General features: G+C 36.4%; 7 protein-coding genes across 7 annotated transcripts; 5 read left to right on the top strand and 2 right to left on the bottom strand. All coding sequences in view use genetic code 12, as the record gives it.

Moving 5' to 3' along the window:
- Nucleotides 1-46: 46 nt before the first annotated feature.
- Nucleotides 47-2,281, top strand: BRO1 (Bro1p; the record flags this gene model as incomplete). The annotated part of the gene is made up of 1 exon (XM_049406581.1): nt 47-2,281. The coding sequence occupies one exon, from the start codon at nt 47-49 to the stop codon at nt 2,279-2,281; it is 2,235 nt and encodes a 744-aa protein (XP_049263910.1).
- Nucleotides 2,282-3,593: 1,312 nt separating this feature from the next.
- UTR2 (Utr2p) lies at nt 3,594-4,967 on the top strand (the record flags this gene model as incomplete). The annotated part of the gene is made up of 1 exon (XM_049406580.1): nt 3,594-4,967. The coding sequence occupies one exon, from the start codon at nt 3,594-3,596 to the stop codon at nt 4,965-4,967; it is 1,374 nt and encodes a 457-aa protein (XP_049263909.1).
- Nucleotides 4,968-5,531: 564 nt separating this feature from the next.
- On the bottom strand, nt 5,532-6,620 carry RAV2 (Rav2p; the record flags this gene model as incomplete). The annotated part of the gene is made up of 1 exon (XM_049406579.1): nt 5,532-6,620. One exon carries the CDS (start codon nt 6,618-6,620, stop codon nt 5,532-5,534), a length of 1,089 nt encoding a protein of 362 aa, XP_049263908.1.
- A 253-nt stretch (nt 6,621-6,873) lies between these two features.
- On the top strand, nt 6,874-10,488 carry J8A68_002791 (coatomer subunit alpha; the record flags this gene model as incomplete). The annotated part of the gene is made up of 1 exon (XM_049406578.1): nt 6,874-10,488. One exon carries the CDS (start codon nt 6,874-6,876, stop codon nt 10,486-10,488), a length of 3,615 nt encoding a protein of 1,204 aa, XP_049263907.1.
- Nucleotides 10,489-10,946: 458 nt separating this feature from the next.
- Nucleotides 10,947-12,548, top strand: PPT1 (protein serine/threonine phosphatase; the record flags this gene model as incomplete). Its single annotated transcript, XM_049406577.1, has 1 exon — nt 10,947-12,548. One exon carries the CDS (start codon nt 10,947-10,949, stop codon nt 12,546-12,548), a length of 1,602 nt encoding a protein of 533 aa, XP_049263906.1.
- Nucleotides 12,549-12,791: 243 nt separating this feature from the next.
- AFG3 (AAA family ATPase) lies at nt 12,792-15,119 on the top strand (the record flags this gene model as incomplete). The annotated part of the gene is made up of 1 exon (XM_049406576.1): nt 12,792-15,119. One exon carries the CDS (start codon nt 12,792-12,794, stop codon nt 15,117-15,119), a length of 2,328 nt encoding a protein of 775 aa, XP_049263905.1.
- A 367-nt stretch (nt 15,120-15,486) lies between these two features.
- Nucleotides 15,487-15,735, bottom strand: J8A68_002788 (uncharacterized protein; the record flags this gene model as incomplete). Its single annotated transcript, XM_049406575.1, has 1 exon — nt 15,487-15,735. The coding sequence occupies one exon, from the start codon at nt 15,733-15,735 to the stop codon at nt 15,487-15,489; it is 249 nt and encodes an 82-aa protein (XP_049263904.1).
- Nucleotides 15,736-19,500: the final 3,765 nt, after the last annotated feature.

Below are 19,500 nucleotides of genomic sequence, written 5' to 3'. Positions count from 1 at the left end.
AAAATTATGTGCATCTGCAAGTACATATTATGAAGAATGTTATAATATGATTGGTCAAGATAAAAAGGAGCTGTTTGCTTATTATGATGGGGATGATGATAATGATAGTGGGTATGAAGAAATGGAAAGTTTATCCAAGCCAGAAGCGAATTATGTTGCTGCCAATTTAGATTTGAGTTGGGTAGGCACTATTTATTTCAAGTATATCTATTTTAAATCACTTGCGTATTATTTTAATGGATTACAATTGGAAGCCAATAAGAAATATGGAAGTTCAATTGCATATTTAACAAAGTCCAAAGATATAATAAAACAAGTTCATTCCATTACTTTGCGGGCAATTTCCAAAGGCCATGGTGATGTGTATGAATTACTTGATAATTATAAATATCAAAAGGATGCATTAGAAATCAAGTTAAATGATTTGAATAAAGATAATGATTTAATCTATCATGACATTGTCCCATCATTGGTCACATTGCCAGAAATTAAACCAATGGATAGTACCAAAATTATTCGAATCAATGAAAATGCCATGCTTAAAGAAATAAATGAACAAAATTACAATAATTTCTTAAATAATGTTGTTCCATTTAATATTCATGAGTTATCAAGTTTATACTCCGAAGAAAAATCTCAATTCTTAAGAAACGAATTAGATTTGGTAGAAGTTTCTAACGAGGAAACATCTTCAATTCTTGAATACTTGAAATTACCGAAATCATTGGTTGAAATCAAAGAATTGATCAATAAGGATACTCAACCATTTGAAATTCCCAATGAAATTCTTACCAAAGTTCGTGAAGTAAGTTCAAATTTCGATCAGGATGAAACTAATAAGCACCAAATTGATGGAATTCGTAAACAAATTTTTGAGAAGATTTCAGAAATTGAGAGACTTGGCCAAAGTCTGTTTTCAGGCAGGGAAGAGACCATTCAGTTGAAGAAAGCTTTATATGAAGCAACGAATTCAGACAATAAACTATTCTCGTTGATCGATAGACCCTTGTATGAAATCTTGAGCAAGGGACCCCAATCCAAATCTTTCAAACAATTATTTGCAATTGAAACCGAGCACCAACCAGAAGTAAGTCTTCTTGATATTGATGAAACAACAGATAATCAAGCTATCATGACCAAAATAAAGAGAATTGAAGACTTGTTACATGATATACATAGTGTTAAATCCAATAAAATGAAATTAGTAGAAGATTTAAAGAAAGAAATTCATAGTGATGATATATCAAATATTTTAATTCTTAATAGTAAATTAAAAAGTGAGAATGAAATCAAATCCGTAATCTTTCCAGAAGAATTAAAGAAGTTTGCACCATTTAATGAGCAATTAGATTGGTTGATTAAACAGGAAAAGAAGTTTGTCTCCGAATTACGGTCAGCATGGGAATCCTTGAATCTGAATAAAGAAATTAAAAAGATTATCAGCAAGCAAACTAGAATGGATTCTAAGATTATAGATGAAAATGGAAGGATTCAACAATTTTATGATAATTGGAGTAAATATCACGTTGGTTTATCTAAGGGGAAACAATTTTATCAAGGATTATTGGATCAATGTATTAGGGTCAAGAATGAGATTGAACAGGGTTTAAAGTTTGATGAACAATTCAAGAATATGAAAGTGAGCGAAGCTCCTCCTACATTTTCAAATCAATATCAACAGCAATACCAAGCTGCGCCTGCTCCAACTGCACAATATCAACAACCAATCGTGAACAGATCTTCGACCGGAGAATTTCCGAGTCAACAACAGCCACTGAATTTTTATAGGCCAGAAAATCAACCAAAGCCTCCTAGTTTTAGTGGACTCGACAACCAGAATTTTCCTCCTTCCATAAACAGACAACCGTCGCTCCCACGACAATATGAAAATGACTCTGGGAGTTTCACGAGAGGTGGGCTTAATGAGTATATGCAACAACAGCCACCCCAGCTACCACCACAGCCTATAATAAATAGAGCATCTACTGGTGGGAGCTTTAATTATGGACAAGGATATCAAAGCCCACAATCTACAGGATATGTCAGACCACCACAATTGCCTCCCAAACAAAGGATGCAAGGAGATTTGCAGCCATCAATTCCTATGATGCCCCAGCAGCAAATAATGCCTCCGCAACAGCAGCAGCCGCAACAACAACCTCCGTTGTTTAATCAAAAAACTCCAAATAGTAACAGGAGTGAAAGTAATTTGATATATGATCAACCATCTACATACAATCCAAATATGTATAATTTCTTTTCATCCTCGAATGCCAAGTAGGGGTTTTTATTGTTTCTTGATCTATCATTTTTTTTTATATAATTCAATTTAATTAAGAATTTTATGTGAATGATCTATTTTTAGTAAATATTGTAAATACAATTAAATTGATTGTTTCAATTCAATTTTGTAACTCATTGTTTAAGATTATAACAATGGATTCAAATGAGAGACATGTACATTGTACATAGGATCACAAAAATAGGGGGTGAGATACATATTGCATAGATGAAGTAAGGTCAAAATGATTCTCGAAGACGTATTAATGATGACGAGTGTCTTTTCGTATGGCATAGCTGTAGTTAGTTGCCAAGAGTAAAGATATCCTCGAGTCGAATGGACAAAAGAGACGAACTGTTCAGGACCGTTGTCCATTAATCGAATAAAAACACTGTAGCATTCTTCCGATTAGTCACCTTGTAAGGCTTGTACTTATAACTTGATTAGATAGGCTTAAAAATTCAACAAACTAGATTAATTATTTTTATTGGTTGCAATTTTAATTAGGGGAATGTCTTCTCGTGTGTGATGGGGTGAAATAATGCGACAATTTTTTTTTTTAATTTGATTCAGCCTCTTTTTACCCGCCCCTTAAGAAAGAGGCCCTTGCGAAATATTTATTTATAAGAAACAACTGATTGTTGTTGACATTCCGAGATAAGATTAGGCTTCTCTAGACTGGGGCGGGGAGAGTATTTGCAGTTGGAAGTGTGTGTATGAGGTTTTTGGTTTTGGAAAATAGGTATTTTCTCGTTAAGGTTATATTGCCTACAAAATAGTAATATTTTCTATAAATAGAAATTTAATTATTATTCGCGGAATCACCTTTTTTTCTTTGTTTATCAAATTATTTTTTATGTTTGTAATATGCAACTGATTATTTTTTTATCTGCTTTTGGTTTCACAGAAGACAGAAAGGAAAAAAAAATAATCACGAAAATTAAATAATAATTAATTAATTATTTTATAATTTAAAAAAAAAAAATTTTCGTCTGAAAAAGATCTCGATCACATTTTTCCATTTCCCATTTTTACCCACTTTAAAAAACTTTACATTAAATTTACCCACACTTTTTATATATACCAACTGATTTTCTCTTTCTTTTGTTTTTTTTTCTTCTTCTTCTTTTCCTTTTCCTTTGTTTCATTTCATTTCATATTTATCATTTGTATTTACATTCGCTACTTAATTCAATTTACAATACCCTTAACAACAACTACTACTACTACACCCTACGATCCCACACACACACAACTAACTATTTTTAAGATTTCATAGAGTTGCCCTTCGCTATTAATACATACACACATAATGAAATATAATAGTTGGTATTTCATATCTATTCTTGCTTTCATATTCACACAAGTCTTAGCAGATGATGTCATCACTTGTAACAGTACTCAACCTTGTCCTTTAGACAATCCATGTTGTTCCCAATTCGGTATATGTGGTACTGGTGCCTACTGTTTAGGTGGTTGTGATATTAGATATTCTTATAATATTTCGGCTTGTATGCCAATGCCTAAAATGGAGTCATTTACTCATGCTTTTGATTCTAAAGCTGTAGTGGAAGAAATCGAACAACAATACGAATACTTGGGTAATTATTCTGAAGCTGATTGGGTTTATAGTGGTTGGATCGATTATCATGATAATGCTCTTTTGGTTCAAATGCCTGCAAATAGTACTGGTACAGTCTTATCATCAACTAAATACGCCTGGTATGGTAGAATCGGTGCTACTTTAAAAACCTCCCATGATGTAGGTGTCGTTACTGCTTTTATTACTTTCTCTGATGTTCAAGATGAAATTGATTATGAATTCGTTGGATATGATACTAAAACACCTCAAACTAATTTCTATGCTCAAGGTATTTTGAATTATACTAATGCCAGAAATTCTACTGTTAATGATACTTTCCTTTACTATCATCTTTATGAAATGGATTGGACTGAAGAAAAGATTGATTGGATTATTGATGGGAATGTTGTTCGTACCCTTAATAGAGCTGACACTTGGAATGAAACTACTAAGCGTTATGACTACCCTCAAACTCCTTCTCGTCTTCAAATTTCATTATGGCCAGGTGGTGATCCATCGAATGGTTTAGGTACTATTGAATGGGCTGGTGGTGAAATTAGTTGGGATACTCCCGATATTAAGAATTACGGATATTATTTCGCTTATATTAAGGAATTCCATTTGGAAGCTTATGATCCTCCAAGTGATGCTCAATTTGATGGCAATTCTACAAATCCTAGCGATTATCATGCGTATATTTATAAAAGTATCAGTGGAAATGAACAAGATGTTGCATTTACTAACAAAAAAACTTGGTTAGGTAGTTCTGATGCTGTTGGTTTCAACCCACAAAATGAGAATGATCCATCGCCCTCCGCAAAATCATCCTCCGAAGTCAAAACCTCAACTATTATTAAAACTTCTGGTTCTTCTACAATTACAGCAGTTACTACCATAGCTGAAGCTCCAACTGCTAATGCTCCAGCTCAAAACCAAGCTCAAGCTGCCCAACAAACTCAAGGAATCGGATACGAACCATCTATGGGTTTCCGTCAAAACGCTGCAAATACTGCTTCTAGTGCTGGTGAAGCAGCTGGAGTACAAGGTGTTTTGAGTGGAGTTGTTGGTGCCATTGGATTGGGCGTTATTTCTTTCTTGATTTAGGTATTTAACACGGGCATCTGTCTGGAAAGACTGATAGTGGCCCTTATGTCTTTTAAAGAGTTAATTTATTTTCATCAAAATCTTAATGTTTCATTGTTCGTTTGATTTTTTTTTTTCATTTCTGTTTTGCTTATATAGAACGAATTGAAATACGACATTAAATTAAGTACTTATGTGTAAAACCCATCTCATTCGCATTCATTGTGAGATCCTATGTAGGAAGTCAGCATCTTACGGTCATAGATCTTTGGAAGAATTCTTAAAAGCCAATCTATGCGATGACATAGATTGAAAGCTTATGAACCTTACTTATGAACTCTGGTATACTCTAAATATGTTGTATTGTATTGACACTACATTCTGCAGAGGACAATGCTTTTATCTCTAGTAAGGTCTGAAAAGAATTACAATATATTACTTTCAATTAAGCTTATATGAGGCTTTTTATTAATTTTTTGCAGGAATTTTCCCAGAAAGTTATCGTTCAGATTCTCGTTTTTGTCATTTAATATAAAAAGGCTATAATTAGTGGAGTTCTTGAACTGACAGGTACCATATACCCTTCTAATCTAGCAAGTTATGCAAATTATCGAGAAAGCTACCTATCATATATTCAACACTGTCAAGTTTTGTAAAAGCACTCATTAACACCGGGTCAGGAGAAGATACTTCGATTTTTTTGTTAACCATTACCACCATATTATTATAAGTCATACATTTCGTTATATAATCAACTGGCTCATGTTTTGGCCTCAATTGCAAATGGCTCATGAAATTACCAATCATTGAATGCGGTTGGGATGATACCGAATTTGCCAACACCAATTCCTGTAAACGCTTTTCGACATCAGATACATGCAAAGGGGGAGTTTGCGGCTGTTTACCATCTCTAGATGTAGAGGCGTGCATTGACGCTTGAGAGCTTGTAGGTAATTTCATCTCATCTCGTAATTTATCGATGTATGATTTCCCTGTCGACAGGTCGATTTCACACCAAGGCTTTTCTGTAACACGATGGAGACTCTTAAGATCGATACATACCTCAGCTTGACTAATATAAAAGTCAATTGCAATTGACGGAGGTAAAACAGGTTCAAAATTATTCGAATCTGTAATGTTTAAAGGAAATACTAGCATTGGATCTATTGGTAATTGTAAACTCGTTTTCGCAGTTTGAATTTTATTTAATAATTCATTGAAAGAAGATATTAAATTTTTGTGAATATCAGAACCACATTCCTTCATTGACGATAATTCATTAAGAATACTAATAGCATCATCAATTTCCTCTTTGGTAGTCACTAGTTGTTGTAGCAATAATGGTCCAACCAAATGTAACTTATTGATATGTTTATTCACATGTGGCTCTCTAATTGAAACCTCCAATTCGGTGATACATGCACCGTCTCTTACCATAATTCCCTTTAATGCATCCAGTTTTCCGGTCGACACCGGAAGCTTTATTGATGGTCCTCGCTCGATTCTGTTCGCTGGATCTGGAACCTGGGGAGAATTATAGAATATTAAATTCGATGAGATTTGAAGTGCCTCGATAATTTGGGGAAATTCCGGAAGTATTACATTTGAAATTAACCAACATAGTTCGTTACTATTTTGATATTCTTGAATTTCTGTTATTAGATCACTAGTCATGTTGGCTTTTTGAATGAATGAATGCTTTTGGCAAGGATCCTTAAATATTAAATAATTTGATTAAATTTGGAAATACTAACACGTGATATCTAACCTGTAAAATTTCCAAACTGTAAATTCTCCTCACTCTTTTTTTTTTTTCAAATTACGTTTCAACTTTTTCTGTTGTCCAATTTCAATATACACAACTAAATAGTTTTTCACTTTCTCTTTCTTTCAATTCAAGAGACATCAATCCAATTAGACATCCAAAATGAAGATGTTAACAAAGTTTGAGTCTAAGTCTTCTAGGGCTAAAGGCGTAGCCTTTCACCCCAAAAGACCATGGGCATTGGTTTCCTTACATTCTTCCACTATTCAATTATGGGACTATAGAATGGGTACTTTAATTGATCGTTTTGAAGATCATGTTGGGCCTGTCAGAAGTGTCAATTTTCATCCAACTCAACCATTATTTGTATCTGGAGGTGACGATTACACAATTAAGGTTTGGTCGTTGAATGAAAGAAAATGTATGTTTACTTTGAATGGACATTTAGATTATATTCGTGGCGTCAGTTTCCATCATGACTTGCCATGGATTATTAGTTGTTCCGATGATCAGACCATTAGAATTTGGAATTGGCAAAATCGTCAAGAGATTGCATGTTTAACTGGTCATAATCATTATGTTATGAGTGCTCAATTCCATCCTTCTCAAGATTTAATTGTGAGTGCCTCTTTGGATCAGACCGTAAGAGTGTGGGATATTTCTGGCTTAAGAAAGAAACATAGTGCCCCAACTTCATCAATGAGATCATTTGAAGATCAATTGCAAAGACAACAATTGCCCCAACAAGATATTTTTGGAAATGTCAATGCCATAGTAAAGTATGTCTTAGAGGGCCACGACAAAGGAGTAAACTTTGCGTCATTCCATCCAACCATGCCTTTAATTGTATCTGCTGGTGATGATAGGGTAATTAAGTTATGGAGAATGAGTGATACAAAAGCCTGGGAAGTCGATACCTGTAGAGGTCACACTGGTAATGTTTTAAGTGCAATTTTCCATCCAAATCAAGAGTTGATTTTATCGGTAAGTGACGACAAGACTATCAGAGTCTGGGATTTAAATAAAAGAGTTCCAATAAAACAATTTAGAAGAGAGCACGACAGGTTCTGGTTAGTTGCTTCCCATCCTACCATCAATTTATTCGCTGCTTGTCATGATTCTGGTGTCATGGTTTTCAAACTTGAAAGAGAAAGACCTGCACATGCTATTTTCCAAAATAAATTACTCTTTGTTAATGCAGAAAAACAAATTCAATCCTTTGACTTTCAAACAGAAGAAACTGCACTTCCAATGTTGTCCTTGAAAAAGATCGGCAAACCATGGTCATTCATGAGAATGCTTTCTTATAACCAGAGTGATAACTCCATATTACTTGTACATGGAGAAGGTGACAATTCCAATTATTCCTTGATTACTTTGCCCAAAAGCGCTGCAGGTGCAATTGAACCTACTGATGTTAGACAAGGTGAAGGTAACTTTGCGTGCTTTATCTCCAGAAATAGATTTGTCACTTTTGTCAAGTCTACCAAAACTTTACATGTTAAGGATATGAGTAACAATATTACCAGAGCCATTCAATTGGATAGCTCAGTTAATGATGTTTTGTACGGAGGAGCCGGTAGAGTCTTGTTAGTTAAACCTCACTCTGTTATAAGTTATGATGTTCAACAACGTAAAGAATTGTCAGAAATTAGTGTTAACAATGTTAAATATGTCGCATGGTCAAACAACGGTCAACATTTGGCATTACTCTCAAAGCATACAATTACTATTGCTAATAGAGATTTGGAATTAATCACATCTATGCATGAAACGATTAGAATCAAGAGTGCTGCTTGGGATGATTCCGGTGTATTGTTATATTCCACTTTGAACCATATTAAGTACACTTTATTGAATGGTGATAACGGTATCATTAAAACGTTAGAGAACACTTTGTATATTGCTAGAGTAGTTGGCAATAAAGCCTACTGCCTAACCCGTGGCGGCCAAGTTGAAACAGTAATAATTGACCCTACCGAGTATAGGTTCAAGAGGTCATTAGTTAATAGGAATTTCCCAGAAGTGTTAAGAATTATTAAGAATTCGACCTTGGTTGGTAAGAACATCATTGCTTATTTGCAGAAGAAAGGATTCCCAGAAGTTGCTTTGCATTTTGTTCAAGATCCAGAAACCAGATTTGACTTGGCTTTAGAATGCTCTAATTTACAAGTTGCTTTTGAACAAGCAAAATTGTTGAACACGGCTCAAGTTTGGCAAAGATTAGGTGAAGAGGCTTTATTGCATGGAAACATGCAAATTGTGGAAACGGTCTACCAAGAATTACATAGTTTTGATAAGTTATCGTTCTTGTATTTGTTTAAAGGTGACTCCGACAGGTTGGGAAAGATGACCACTGTTGCTGAAGCACGTGGTGACATCAGCGCCTTAGTTCAGAATACTTTGTACAGCAATGATATCAAAAAGAGATGCGAAGTCTATATTCAAAATGGAATGTTACCGTTGGCCTATACTTTAGCCAAGTCTAATGGACTAGATGAATTAGCCGGTTTGATTTTGGAGAATGCCGGTCTCACTGAAAAAGACGTTGATTTGCCAGAATTGGGGCAATCTGTTGCTTTGCCACAACCTATCTCCGAACCAATTGGCAATTGGCCATTAAAGGAAAGCTCCTTGTCATTTTTTGAGACTGCTTTGATTACTGGACAAGTTGAAAACTTGAGTATTGAAGAAGCACAACCAAGTATTGACGAAGGTGTCAACCTAAACACACATAATTTAGAATTTACCGAAGAAGAAATCGCTGACGAAGAAGACGTAGAAGGTGGTTGGGATTTGGATGATGAATTGGATATTCCTGAAGAAGATTTGCAACACGAGGATGAACCCGTCGTTTCTGGTGCTGAAGGTGAAATTGGATATTGGTTAAGAAATGCCAAAACTCCAGCAACTTATGTAGCTGCTGGTGCCTTCGAGCAAGCAGCGTCCTTATTGAACAAACAGTTGGGTGTCATTAATTTTGAACCTTTGCGCCCTAGATTTATTCAAGTTTACAGTTCTTCCAAATTGTACTTACCTGGTGTTGATGGTTTGCCGGCAATGAAGGATTTTATCAGAGAGGATAATGACGAAAACGATCCTAAGAGTTTCAGACCTATTGTTCCTGGGTATGAACTCTTGGAAGATCAGTTGCAACTTGGTTTTAGGCAATTCAAAGCAAACAACTTGGAAGAAGCAATCCAAACGTTCAGAGATGTAATTTACACAATTTCAGTGCTTAATGTCGAAGAAGAAGAGGACGAGACCAAGTGTAAAGAAATCTTAGTTTTGTGTCGTGAATATATCTTGGGACTTTCCATAGAATTAGCGCGTCGTGCTCTTGGAACAAGCGACATTAAGCGTAACTTAGAACTTGCTGCCTACTTTACGAAAGCTAAATTGCAACCAGTTCATAGGTTAACTGCATTGCAAGTTGCGATGACCCAAGCTTTTAAGAATAAGAACTATGCCAGTGCATCATACTTTGCTAGCGAGTTATTAAAAATTTCGTCATCTGGACCAAGAGCTGATCAAGCTACTAAATTAAAGGCAAGAGCTGACGCTATTGCTAACGACGCGATTGAGATCGATTTTGACCCATATGCTGAATTTGACATTTGCTGCGGTTCATTTACTCCAATTTACAAAGGTGAATCATCTGTTAGAGAGGCTTTGGTTGATGCCAAATACAAACCCGAATTCAAGGGCAAATTGTGTAGGATTACTCAGGTTACGGGTGTTGGCATTCCTGCTTCCGGATTGCGTATAAGAAATTGATTTTGATATAGGTGTTTATTGTATGTTTGTTCTTCTTGTTCTTTAGTTATTTTGTCTTTTATAATAAAATATATACACGTTTGATATGCATGGAGGAAAGGCACACCCTCAAATGGTGGTTCATTCATTAGATAGCTCCTGCGGTTGAGAATCTTGCCAAATGAACCCTAGAATGACCTATAAGAAGATGGAACCGCGACACCGATAACAAATACTACTTATATTTGGCAAATAAAGACGATTCCGAATATTAATTAATTGCTTGAGGTATTTAAATTGCCAGCAAGAGAAGAGACGTCCTTGGTAGAACATTTCTTTTCTTTGGAATCTTCTTCCGATCTTTTTTGGTCACTTGAGCATAAATTTGAGAAACGAAAAGAAATTTTTTTCTGATTTCTAGAATTTACTTTCAGAAACGATTTAACTATTAGAAACAAACACCTCTTCAACGAATAACTATGACAACATCTGCCATTTCAAAGCAACAAGCAGTGGAGCTCAAAGATAAGGGTAATGCATTGTTGAAAGATCATAAGTTCGAAGAAGCAATAGAAGCCTATAGCCGGGCCATTGAAATTGATCCGCATAATGCAATATTCTATTCTAATCGTGCTCAAGTTCATATCAAGTTGGAAAATTATGGTTTTGCGATTCAAGATTGTGACAAGGCTTTGGAAATAAACCCTTCATTCATGAAGGCATACTATCGTAAGGGTGTTTCTCAAATGGCTATCTTAAAGCATAAAGAAGCCCAGGCTAATTTTGCTCGGATTTTGAAAAGCTTGCCAAATGATAAATTAACCTTGGAGAATTACAAGCAATGTACCAATTATTTAAAGAGACAAGCATTTGAGAGAGCTATTGCCGGTGTTGATAGAGCCTCCGTCATAGATAGTGTAGATTACAACTCTATTCAAATTGAAAAATCTTGGAAAGGTCCAGAATTAGATATTGAGGTGAAGAAATCAAAAACTGAAACTGTTGTGAATATACAAGGTTTGAACATTGACTATTTGAAATATATGATTAAATTATTCAAAGATGGTGGTGTTTTGCCAAAGAAGCATGTATTTGCCATAATTGCAAAGGTTAATGAAATATTTAAGAAGGAGAAAACAATGACTGAAATTGTTTTACCCCATTCAAAGATGGAATTAATTCCAGGTGATGATGAAATTATAGTAGAAGATGGAAAGACGATAACTGTTGTAGGGGATACCCATGGTCAATTCTATGATGTGTTGAATATATTTGCAAAGAATGGTCATGTCTCTCAAGATCATGTTTATTTATTCAATGGTGATTTCGTAGATAGAGGATCTTGGTCCTGTGAAGTTGCATTATATTTATATGTTTTGAAAGCCATTTTTCCAAATTCGTTATTTATTAATCGTGGGAATCATGAAACAAGCGACATGAATAAAACTTACGGTTTTACTGATGAATGTGAATTTAAGTACTCAAAGAAGGTTTTCGAGGCATTTAGTGAATCCTTTGGCTCATTACCTTTAGCATGTTTGATCAATCGTTCATATTTGTGTATGCACGGTGGGTTGTTTTCGAATGACAAGGTTACATTAAATGATATCAAATCCATCAATAGATTCCCAGCCTCGGGATCAACTCAACCTCCAAGGGAAGGGTTAGCTATGGAATTATTATGGACTGATCCACAAGCTGCAAATGGACGTGCCCCATCTAAGAGAGGTATTGGGATGCAATTTGGTCCAGATATAACCGAGCGTTTTTGTTTAAGTAACCAATTGAGAAAGATCTTAAGATCTCATGAAGTACGCATGGGAGGAGTGGAAGAAGAGCATAATGGCCGATTAGTCACAGTATTTAGTGCACCTAACTACTGTGACTCGACAGGAAATTTGGGAGGTGTTGTACATATTACAGAGAATGTGAATTACGACAAAACTAAAGACAGTGGAGAAGGATACAGGGATCCAAAAGATAGTAATTGTCCCTGGAGTTTGGAGACTGTAACTTTTGAAGCTGTACCTCATCCTGATTTGAAACCAATGGCATACTCAAAAGGTGGTTTTGGATTTTAGTTACTGACGCCATCGCTTTTAGAGACTTTGTAGATTTGTAAAATAAATGTATAGCAATAATTTGTTAGTTTGAAGAGATTCTTCTCCTTGTTCGGGTTTTGATTTTTTTATCCTGCATATAAGACGATGATTCTGTTTTTGCCAATTGAATGGCAAATGAACAAAAAAAATGGCCATCAAAAGATTTCATTGGGTCCCAAGTTCTTCATTTCAGTAAAAACGACAACTATCATTTATTAAGAGATGTTGGTGAACTCGCTACGTCATTTGACCAGATCTTCACTCAGGATAAGGTCAGTTGGCTTGTTACCACAACTGAAGTGTCAGTTTTCAACTTTCAGTCGCTCAAACTTTCGTCAATCACTCCTCCTATATTCGAAAGGCTCTAAAAATAAGGAACCGGAAAATGATGGAAAAGACAAAGAGAAAAAGCGAGATGAAGATGAGGAGGAGGATCCCGATTTAAAGAAGTTTAGAGAAAAGTTTCAAAAAGAGCATCCCGATGTTGATCCATCTAACATAAAAATGAAAATTGTTAAAATTGATCAATTTAAGATTGGTAGATTTCTTTTAACAACTGGTCTATTAGCGGTTGCGCTTATGATGTTATCTTCTGACCAACCAGCATATGATCGATTATCGTTCCAGGACTTCGTAACCAATTATTTAGAAAGAGGATTAGTTACGAAAATTTCAGTCGTTAATAAATTTGGTGTTGAAGCCGAGTTAGTGCCAGGCGCGGTCAGCTCACAGACAGCTCATGGCCCTCATGGCAATCCAATAGTCCATTTCACCATTGGATCTATAGAATATTTTGAGGATGAAATGAATAAGATCCAAGACCGTTTGAATATTCCTTTAAATGAAAGATTACCTATACTGTACGAAGAGAGAGGTTCGTGGATGTCGTACATTATGCCAATCCTTCCTACTGTTTTATTGATTGGAGGGTTGTGGTACATAACTATGAAGAGGGGCCCTGCCGGCATGGGAGGTCCAGGGGGACCAGGTGGTGGTCTTTTCAAAATAGGAAAATCCAAAGCAAGATTATTCAATCAAGAAAATGAAGTTAAAATCAAATTCAAGGACGTTGCAGGCTGTGAGGAATCAAAAGAAGAAATTATGGAGTTTGTTAAGTTCCTTCAAGATCCCCAAAAATATGAAAAATTAGGTGCAAAAATCCCTAGAGGTGCTATTTTATCAGGTCCCCCAGGTACTGGTAAAACTCTTTTGGCCAAAGCAACAGCTGGTGAAGCTGGCGTTCCTTTTTTGAGTGTCTCTGGTTCTGAATTTGTAGAAATGTTTGTCGGGGTTGGTGCGTCCCGTGTGCGTGATTTGTTCAAAACTGCTCGTGAAATGGCACCGTCAATCATATTCGTGGATGAAATTGATGCCATTGGTAAAGAAAGAGGTAATGGAAGAATGGGAGGAAATGATGAGCGTGAAAATACGTTAAATCAATTGTTAGTTGAGATGGATGGTTTTGATTCGAGTGATCATGTCGTTGTATTGGCAGGTACTAACCGTCCTGATATCCTTGATAAAGCTTTGCTTAGACCTGGAAGATTTGATAGGCATATCTCAATAGATGTTCCAGATGTTGAGGGACGTAAAGCTATCTTCAAGGTACATTTGGCAAGATTAAAGTTAAAATCTATTGAACATATTCGTAGCAATAATAAAGACGTTGACTATACGAAATATCAAGAATTGAAAGATGCAGAGATCGAAAACTTGGCTGGTCGTTTAGCAGCTTTAACTCCTGGATTCGCGGGTGCTGACATTGCAAACTGTTGCAACGAGGGTGCTTTAATTGCAGCAAGAGAAGATGCCGAGTCTGTAGACATTCATCATTTTGAACAAGCAATTGAAAGAGTCGTCGCCGGATTAGAACGAAAATCCCGTGTCCTTTCTCCACAGGAGAAGAAAACAGTTTCCTACCACGAGGCAGGGCACGCTATCTGTGGATGGTTCTTGAAGTATGCAGACCCGCTAGTTAAAGTCTCAATTATTCCTCGTGGCCAAGGCGCTTTGGGTTATGCTCAGTATTTGCCTGATGACCAGTATCTAATTTCGCAAGAGCAATTCAGGCATAGGATGATTATGGCTTTAGGTGGAAGAGTCAGCGAAGAATTGCATTTCGATACAGTCACAAGTGGAGCCCTGGATGATTTTAAGAAAGTTACACAGATGGCCCAACAAATGATTTTGAAACTAGGAATGTCACCAAAGTTGGGTCAAATCTGTTATGATACTGGCGATGCTTCAGGAGGATTCAAAGTGCATAAAAATTATTCTGAGACAACAGCTACAATGATTGACAATGAAGTTAAGAGATTAATTGATGAAGCATATAAGGAGTGTCATAAGTTGTTGACCGAAAAGCTTCCACTTGTTGACAAGGTGGCAAAAGAATTATTTGCAAAGGAAGTCCTTACTCGCGAGGATATGATTAAGCTTTGTGGCCCAAGGCCATTTGAAGAAAGAAACGATGCATTTGATAAGTACCTCAAAGGTAGAGATGCCTTTAAAGGCAAACCTAGTACTCCGGGCGGTGCACCTTCATCGTAGTTAAGTCTAACGACATGTATATAGTGAATCTTATATTTCGAGTTTATCTATGTGAAGCGTATTTATGTAGCCTATTCTCATGGCCAACGGACGCTATCTCCGATCTATGAAAGTCCTTGATGCTATATTTCGAAGGAAGCTTCCCTAACAGCATTTCTGGGAGTTCATGATTATATCTGGAAGATTAGAGTCTTAAGATCTTCAAGTCTCAGCTACAGTGCAAGCTATAAAGTGTACCACCCGGCATTCAATGCCAATACTGTATTCCACTTTATAAATTATTGTAGTTTGTTCAATGGGTTTGTAGATGTCTATTTTAGCTTACTATTTACAATCGTCCAACACTATATACAAATATTCATAATCCCTACAGTTCCTCATTATCAACAGTACTAGTCCGTATATTATTGTTGTTGACTTCCCAACACTTTCGAAACGCTTCCATTTCTTGCGTGCATTGTCTCCAATCACCTGTATCAGCATGGCATAGTTGTAGCTCCAAGTTTTCTTTGTGACAACCTGTATTTATGATTCGTTGATCCCATTCATCTGGCTCATCATCATCATCATCAACAGCATCGGCTTGATTATTTGTTGTTGTATGATCTGGTTTCATTGTATCGTAGCCTTTCTTTCAACTAAAATTGTAGTGGTATTTTGGATGGATGTATTTTAATTTTCTGAGCCAATTCCAACGCGCCCCTTGAGATCTAGATTGTCAACTGATGCCCCCTACTACAAAAGGACAGAAGACGACTACAGATTGATAATTTCATCACTTTTAACTGATCTTCGCGAACATAAAGTTGACAGTCCGCAACAATTGGTCTATACCTATGTATAGAAATCTCGCAAATTCTTCAAATGACGAAGGAAATGGATTCGTTATTTGATAGTTATCGCTAACAGTGCATAGATAGAAAACGATAACGAGAACCCTATTGCCATTGAGTCAGTAACCCCTTCATGGATGAAGCGATTAGAAATGAATCATGTTAATGATCTATGCAATCTATGTGTATCGCGAGCTCTCCACGAATGCCGGGTAACACTCCAGTTCATTTGGTCGACGAGGGATCGTCGACATACAGACTTTAGTAATCTTCTAACATCTTGGAGGGGAGGCTTTTTAATATGTAATATTACCTTTTAGTAGGTCCTGGGTTGCATTTCTCACAGATCAGAATAGAAGCCAAAATGTCAATCAAGCTACGATTTAATTTAAAACAGCTTTTCGTCGATGGAACTTTGAAATATAGGTTAACAGCAACCAGTTTGACATCGAGCGTACATACTGATCAGTTTACACCTCAATAGTGGATAAGTAGGCTTTTTCAGAACTTCTATACTACCTATTATTGAATTTCAAGTCGGACAATCATTTTTAACAGCCAAGCTCTAATATTAGAAGAGCTACTCAGATCGTATCGGGTGTTGAAAATGCCATTAAACAATTCCCCTGTCTTGAAAGATGTTTTAAGAACTCGGAAGAAATGGTTGCAAATCAATTCCTCATTCAAACCGCCCATGATTATCTTTTAAACATATAAAGAAAGCATTTCACATATGATTTACTGGAGTCCTTGGATTATGCTTAAAGTAGCAACGTCATCAGCTTTCTACGCAAAACAGTAGTTCGAAGTTGATTGCATTATGGAAATGTTCCATTTTTTGCTTAGTGTGGAATGCAACGTGGCTAAAGACAGCACCGTGTCTGGCGATATAAGCATTTCTAATAGTACAAAGATTGCAAGATTTACCAATTGGGTTAACAATGAACTGTCGAAAAGGTGAAGCATACTAATTTATACAATTAGTCCATTAAATTGGTCTATGTGCAGAACATCCAACAATACAAGAAACAGAAGCTTAAGCTCAAGAAATCATATTTGGTTTATTACTTCGTCAGTAATATCAGTTTTGGACGAATACGATCTTGGTATCTTTAGGTTTCCTGCAATTATACAGTTCATTCGAAAGGAAATGGAATTCTCGATCGTGTCAATGGCTCCGATATTAGAGTTGGGCCCTTTAAATTACTCCTATTGAATCCTGTTGAATGATAATTTCTATAGAAGGTCTTTCTGGGATTGGCCACGATACATTTTCCTGTGAATTGTTACATTACTTAGTTTTACCACCGGAAATTAGTACGGTGTTGGATCAATATGCGAAACAAATTGATTATCAATTGGACCGTTATGCAATAGCTTTTCAACAGTGGAATGGAAAGAAGACTTATTTGATGGCTTTGGTGGGTATTCAACATTCAATCTCCATGATCGATCAGTATCATAGGAATAATTCCCAGTTATGAAGGTAATACAGTCACTGACGTACCAAATGAGGATCAACTAAGCAGTCCGACACCTTCCAATGGATAGGTGACATAGTGGAAGAAATATCAATTACCCACAAGCTTTGGAGAATCAGCTGATCCCTGAAGATTATTATAGCTTGCTTTGGTATCATTATCATCTTACGTACAATCATTTGCCACCTGCTAGTATGAAAGTTGATGAAAGGTAATGCGAGGAAATATAAGTTGAAGATCTCAATCGATTCCTAGTGAACCAGATTATTTTAAGAATGCCGACTTTGTTTAGTGGTTAATACTCAGCCAAATTCCACATTTCCTCACTTCTCAACATCCTCTAGCTTGTCCTCAGGACAGCGCTAGTGCTGATACACTTTGCAATTATCTGGAAGAAGGATGTATATAGCAACTTTAATTGATCATAAAGCTGGTCGGAAGGGGGGGGGGGCTACGGTAGCGAATCTATTTGCTAACTTTTAGTCAAAAAATTATGGAACCACACACGTTCCCAGGTGAAAGGGTAGCTCTTTAAGAGCTCATATACATGAATTACCACATTTTTTTTGATAATCTTTCGATAACTAATGCTAAAATTTGAGCGCATTTGTAACAATGAATAGGTCGGCTGCATCCCATAATCTTATCATTCTTAGAAATATAAGGAAGCTAGTAGCTACCTCTCACGGAAATCCTTGGACGTTTGACCTTGTTTCCATTTATTTTACCATATGCTATCCATGAAAGGAATAGTCCTCAGGGTATTTTAACGAACCATCACCATACAGGATATTTGGTGATTTGCGATATCAGATCAATCTTCATGCTTTAGGTATCGATGTAGGAGTACACATCTTTTCTTAAATCAAATATATTAAACCTATATAAAAGCAAAAAAATCAGATTTAGAATGACCATGGTACATTCGCCATAAAGGTCAAATCAAATAAACTTGTGCCTATAGTACAACCTTCATTTTTCGTTGGATATACCTGTGAACCTAATGTTATTTAATTATGGTTAAGTGTGGAGGGCGGGACTTCCGTTGTTCAGCCGTCGGATACAATGGATAAGATTACTGAATATTTTGAAAGGCTTGCACTTTCTGAAACTCAAGATAATATCGAAAATTTAGCTTCAATGGGTAAGCATCGTAAAGTTTTGTTCATAAATATCAGATTCCAAATGTGATTCACCTGCGAGAACGAACCTTTTCGCATGCCGAGGTTGAACCATCCGCTTTTCGTATTGAAAGTTCTGATGAATGATCTAAGGGATTAGCTGTGAAGTAATCTAAAGTTCTCGCCCAATTTTATTTGAAGTATCCAAATGTTAAAAAGATTAGATTGGAGTCTATTCCGGGCCCAACCTCAGGTGGGGAATCAGAGCTGCCTGATCCTATTTCGGAGAGAATTGCCTATGGCACCTTCTTAGCTTGCTGACATTCCTTCTGGATATCCATCGTCTACGCAAATTGATTCTGCTGCATGATCGATCTCTATGAAGAATGATGTTGCTACGACAGCTTCACTGATCACATCCCTGTTGCTGTTGTCGCCCACAAAAAGTACAGAACTACATTCCATCTCATGAGCCTTGTACTTACTACTTCCAATCTTCCACGGGATACTACAGGAAGAGCTTGTAGATTGCACTTATTCTTGACCTTCTTGAAGGTGTCATTGAAGATTTGTGAGTGTCTCCCTATACTCGGTCAAGGGGACCTTGTGTATTTAGATATTTTTTTAGCGTTTATTCTTTTATAGGTAGTAAATATACATTGTATTCTATGAAAAAAGTTGAAGACGGTACGACTCACGCCTATGATGACAATGGGATTTCCACGAGCGAACCACATAGAGATCTGTTGTCGGAGCCCGTTTGTTGGCACTTCGACCTGAACAACTGGGACTGCGCCAGAATCACCCTGTTCATCACTGCCAAGAGTGGGAAGCTATCCCAACAGAACAGGCAAGAAAAACACGAGCTCCAACAATGGACAACTCTCTTGTCCCGCAGGTCTTTGGAAGTGGAACTACCCATCAGGACTGCAATAGGGAAGTCATT

This window comes from Hemisphaericaspora subhashii (assembly GCF_019202705.1).
Source record: "Hemisphaericaspora subhashii strain CBS 10753 chromosome Unknown scaffold111, whole genome shotgun sequence".
NCBI classification, from domain to species: domain Eukaryota; kingdom Fungi; phylum Ascomycota; class Pichiomycetes; order Serinales; family Debaryomycetaceae; genus Hemisphaericaspora; species Hemisphaericaspora subhashii.
The sequence above is the reverse complement of the archived record's forward strand: the minus strand, read 5'-3'. Positions and strand labels throughout refer to the sequence as shown.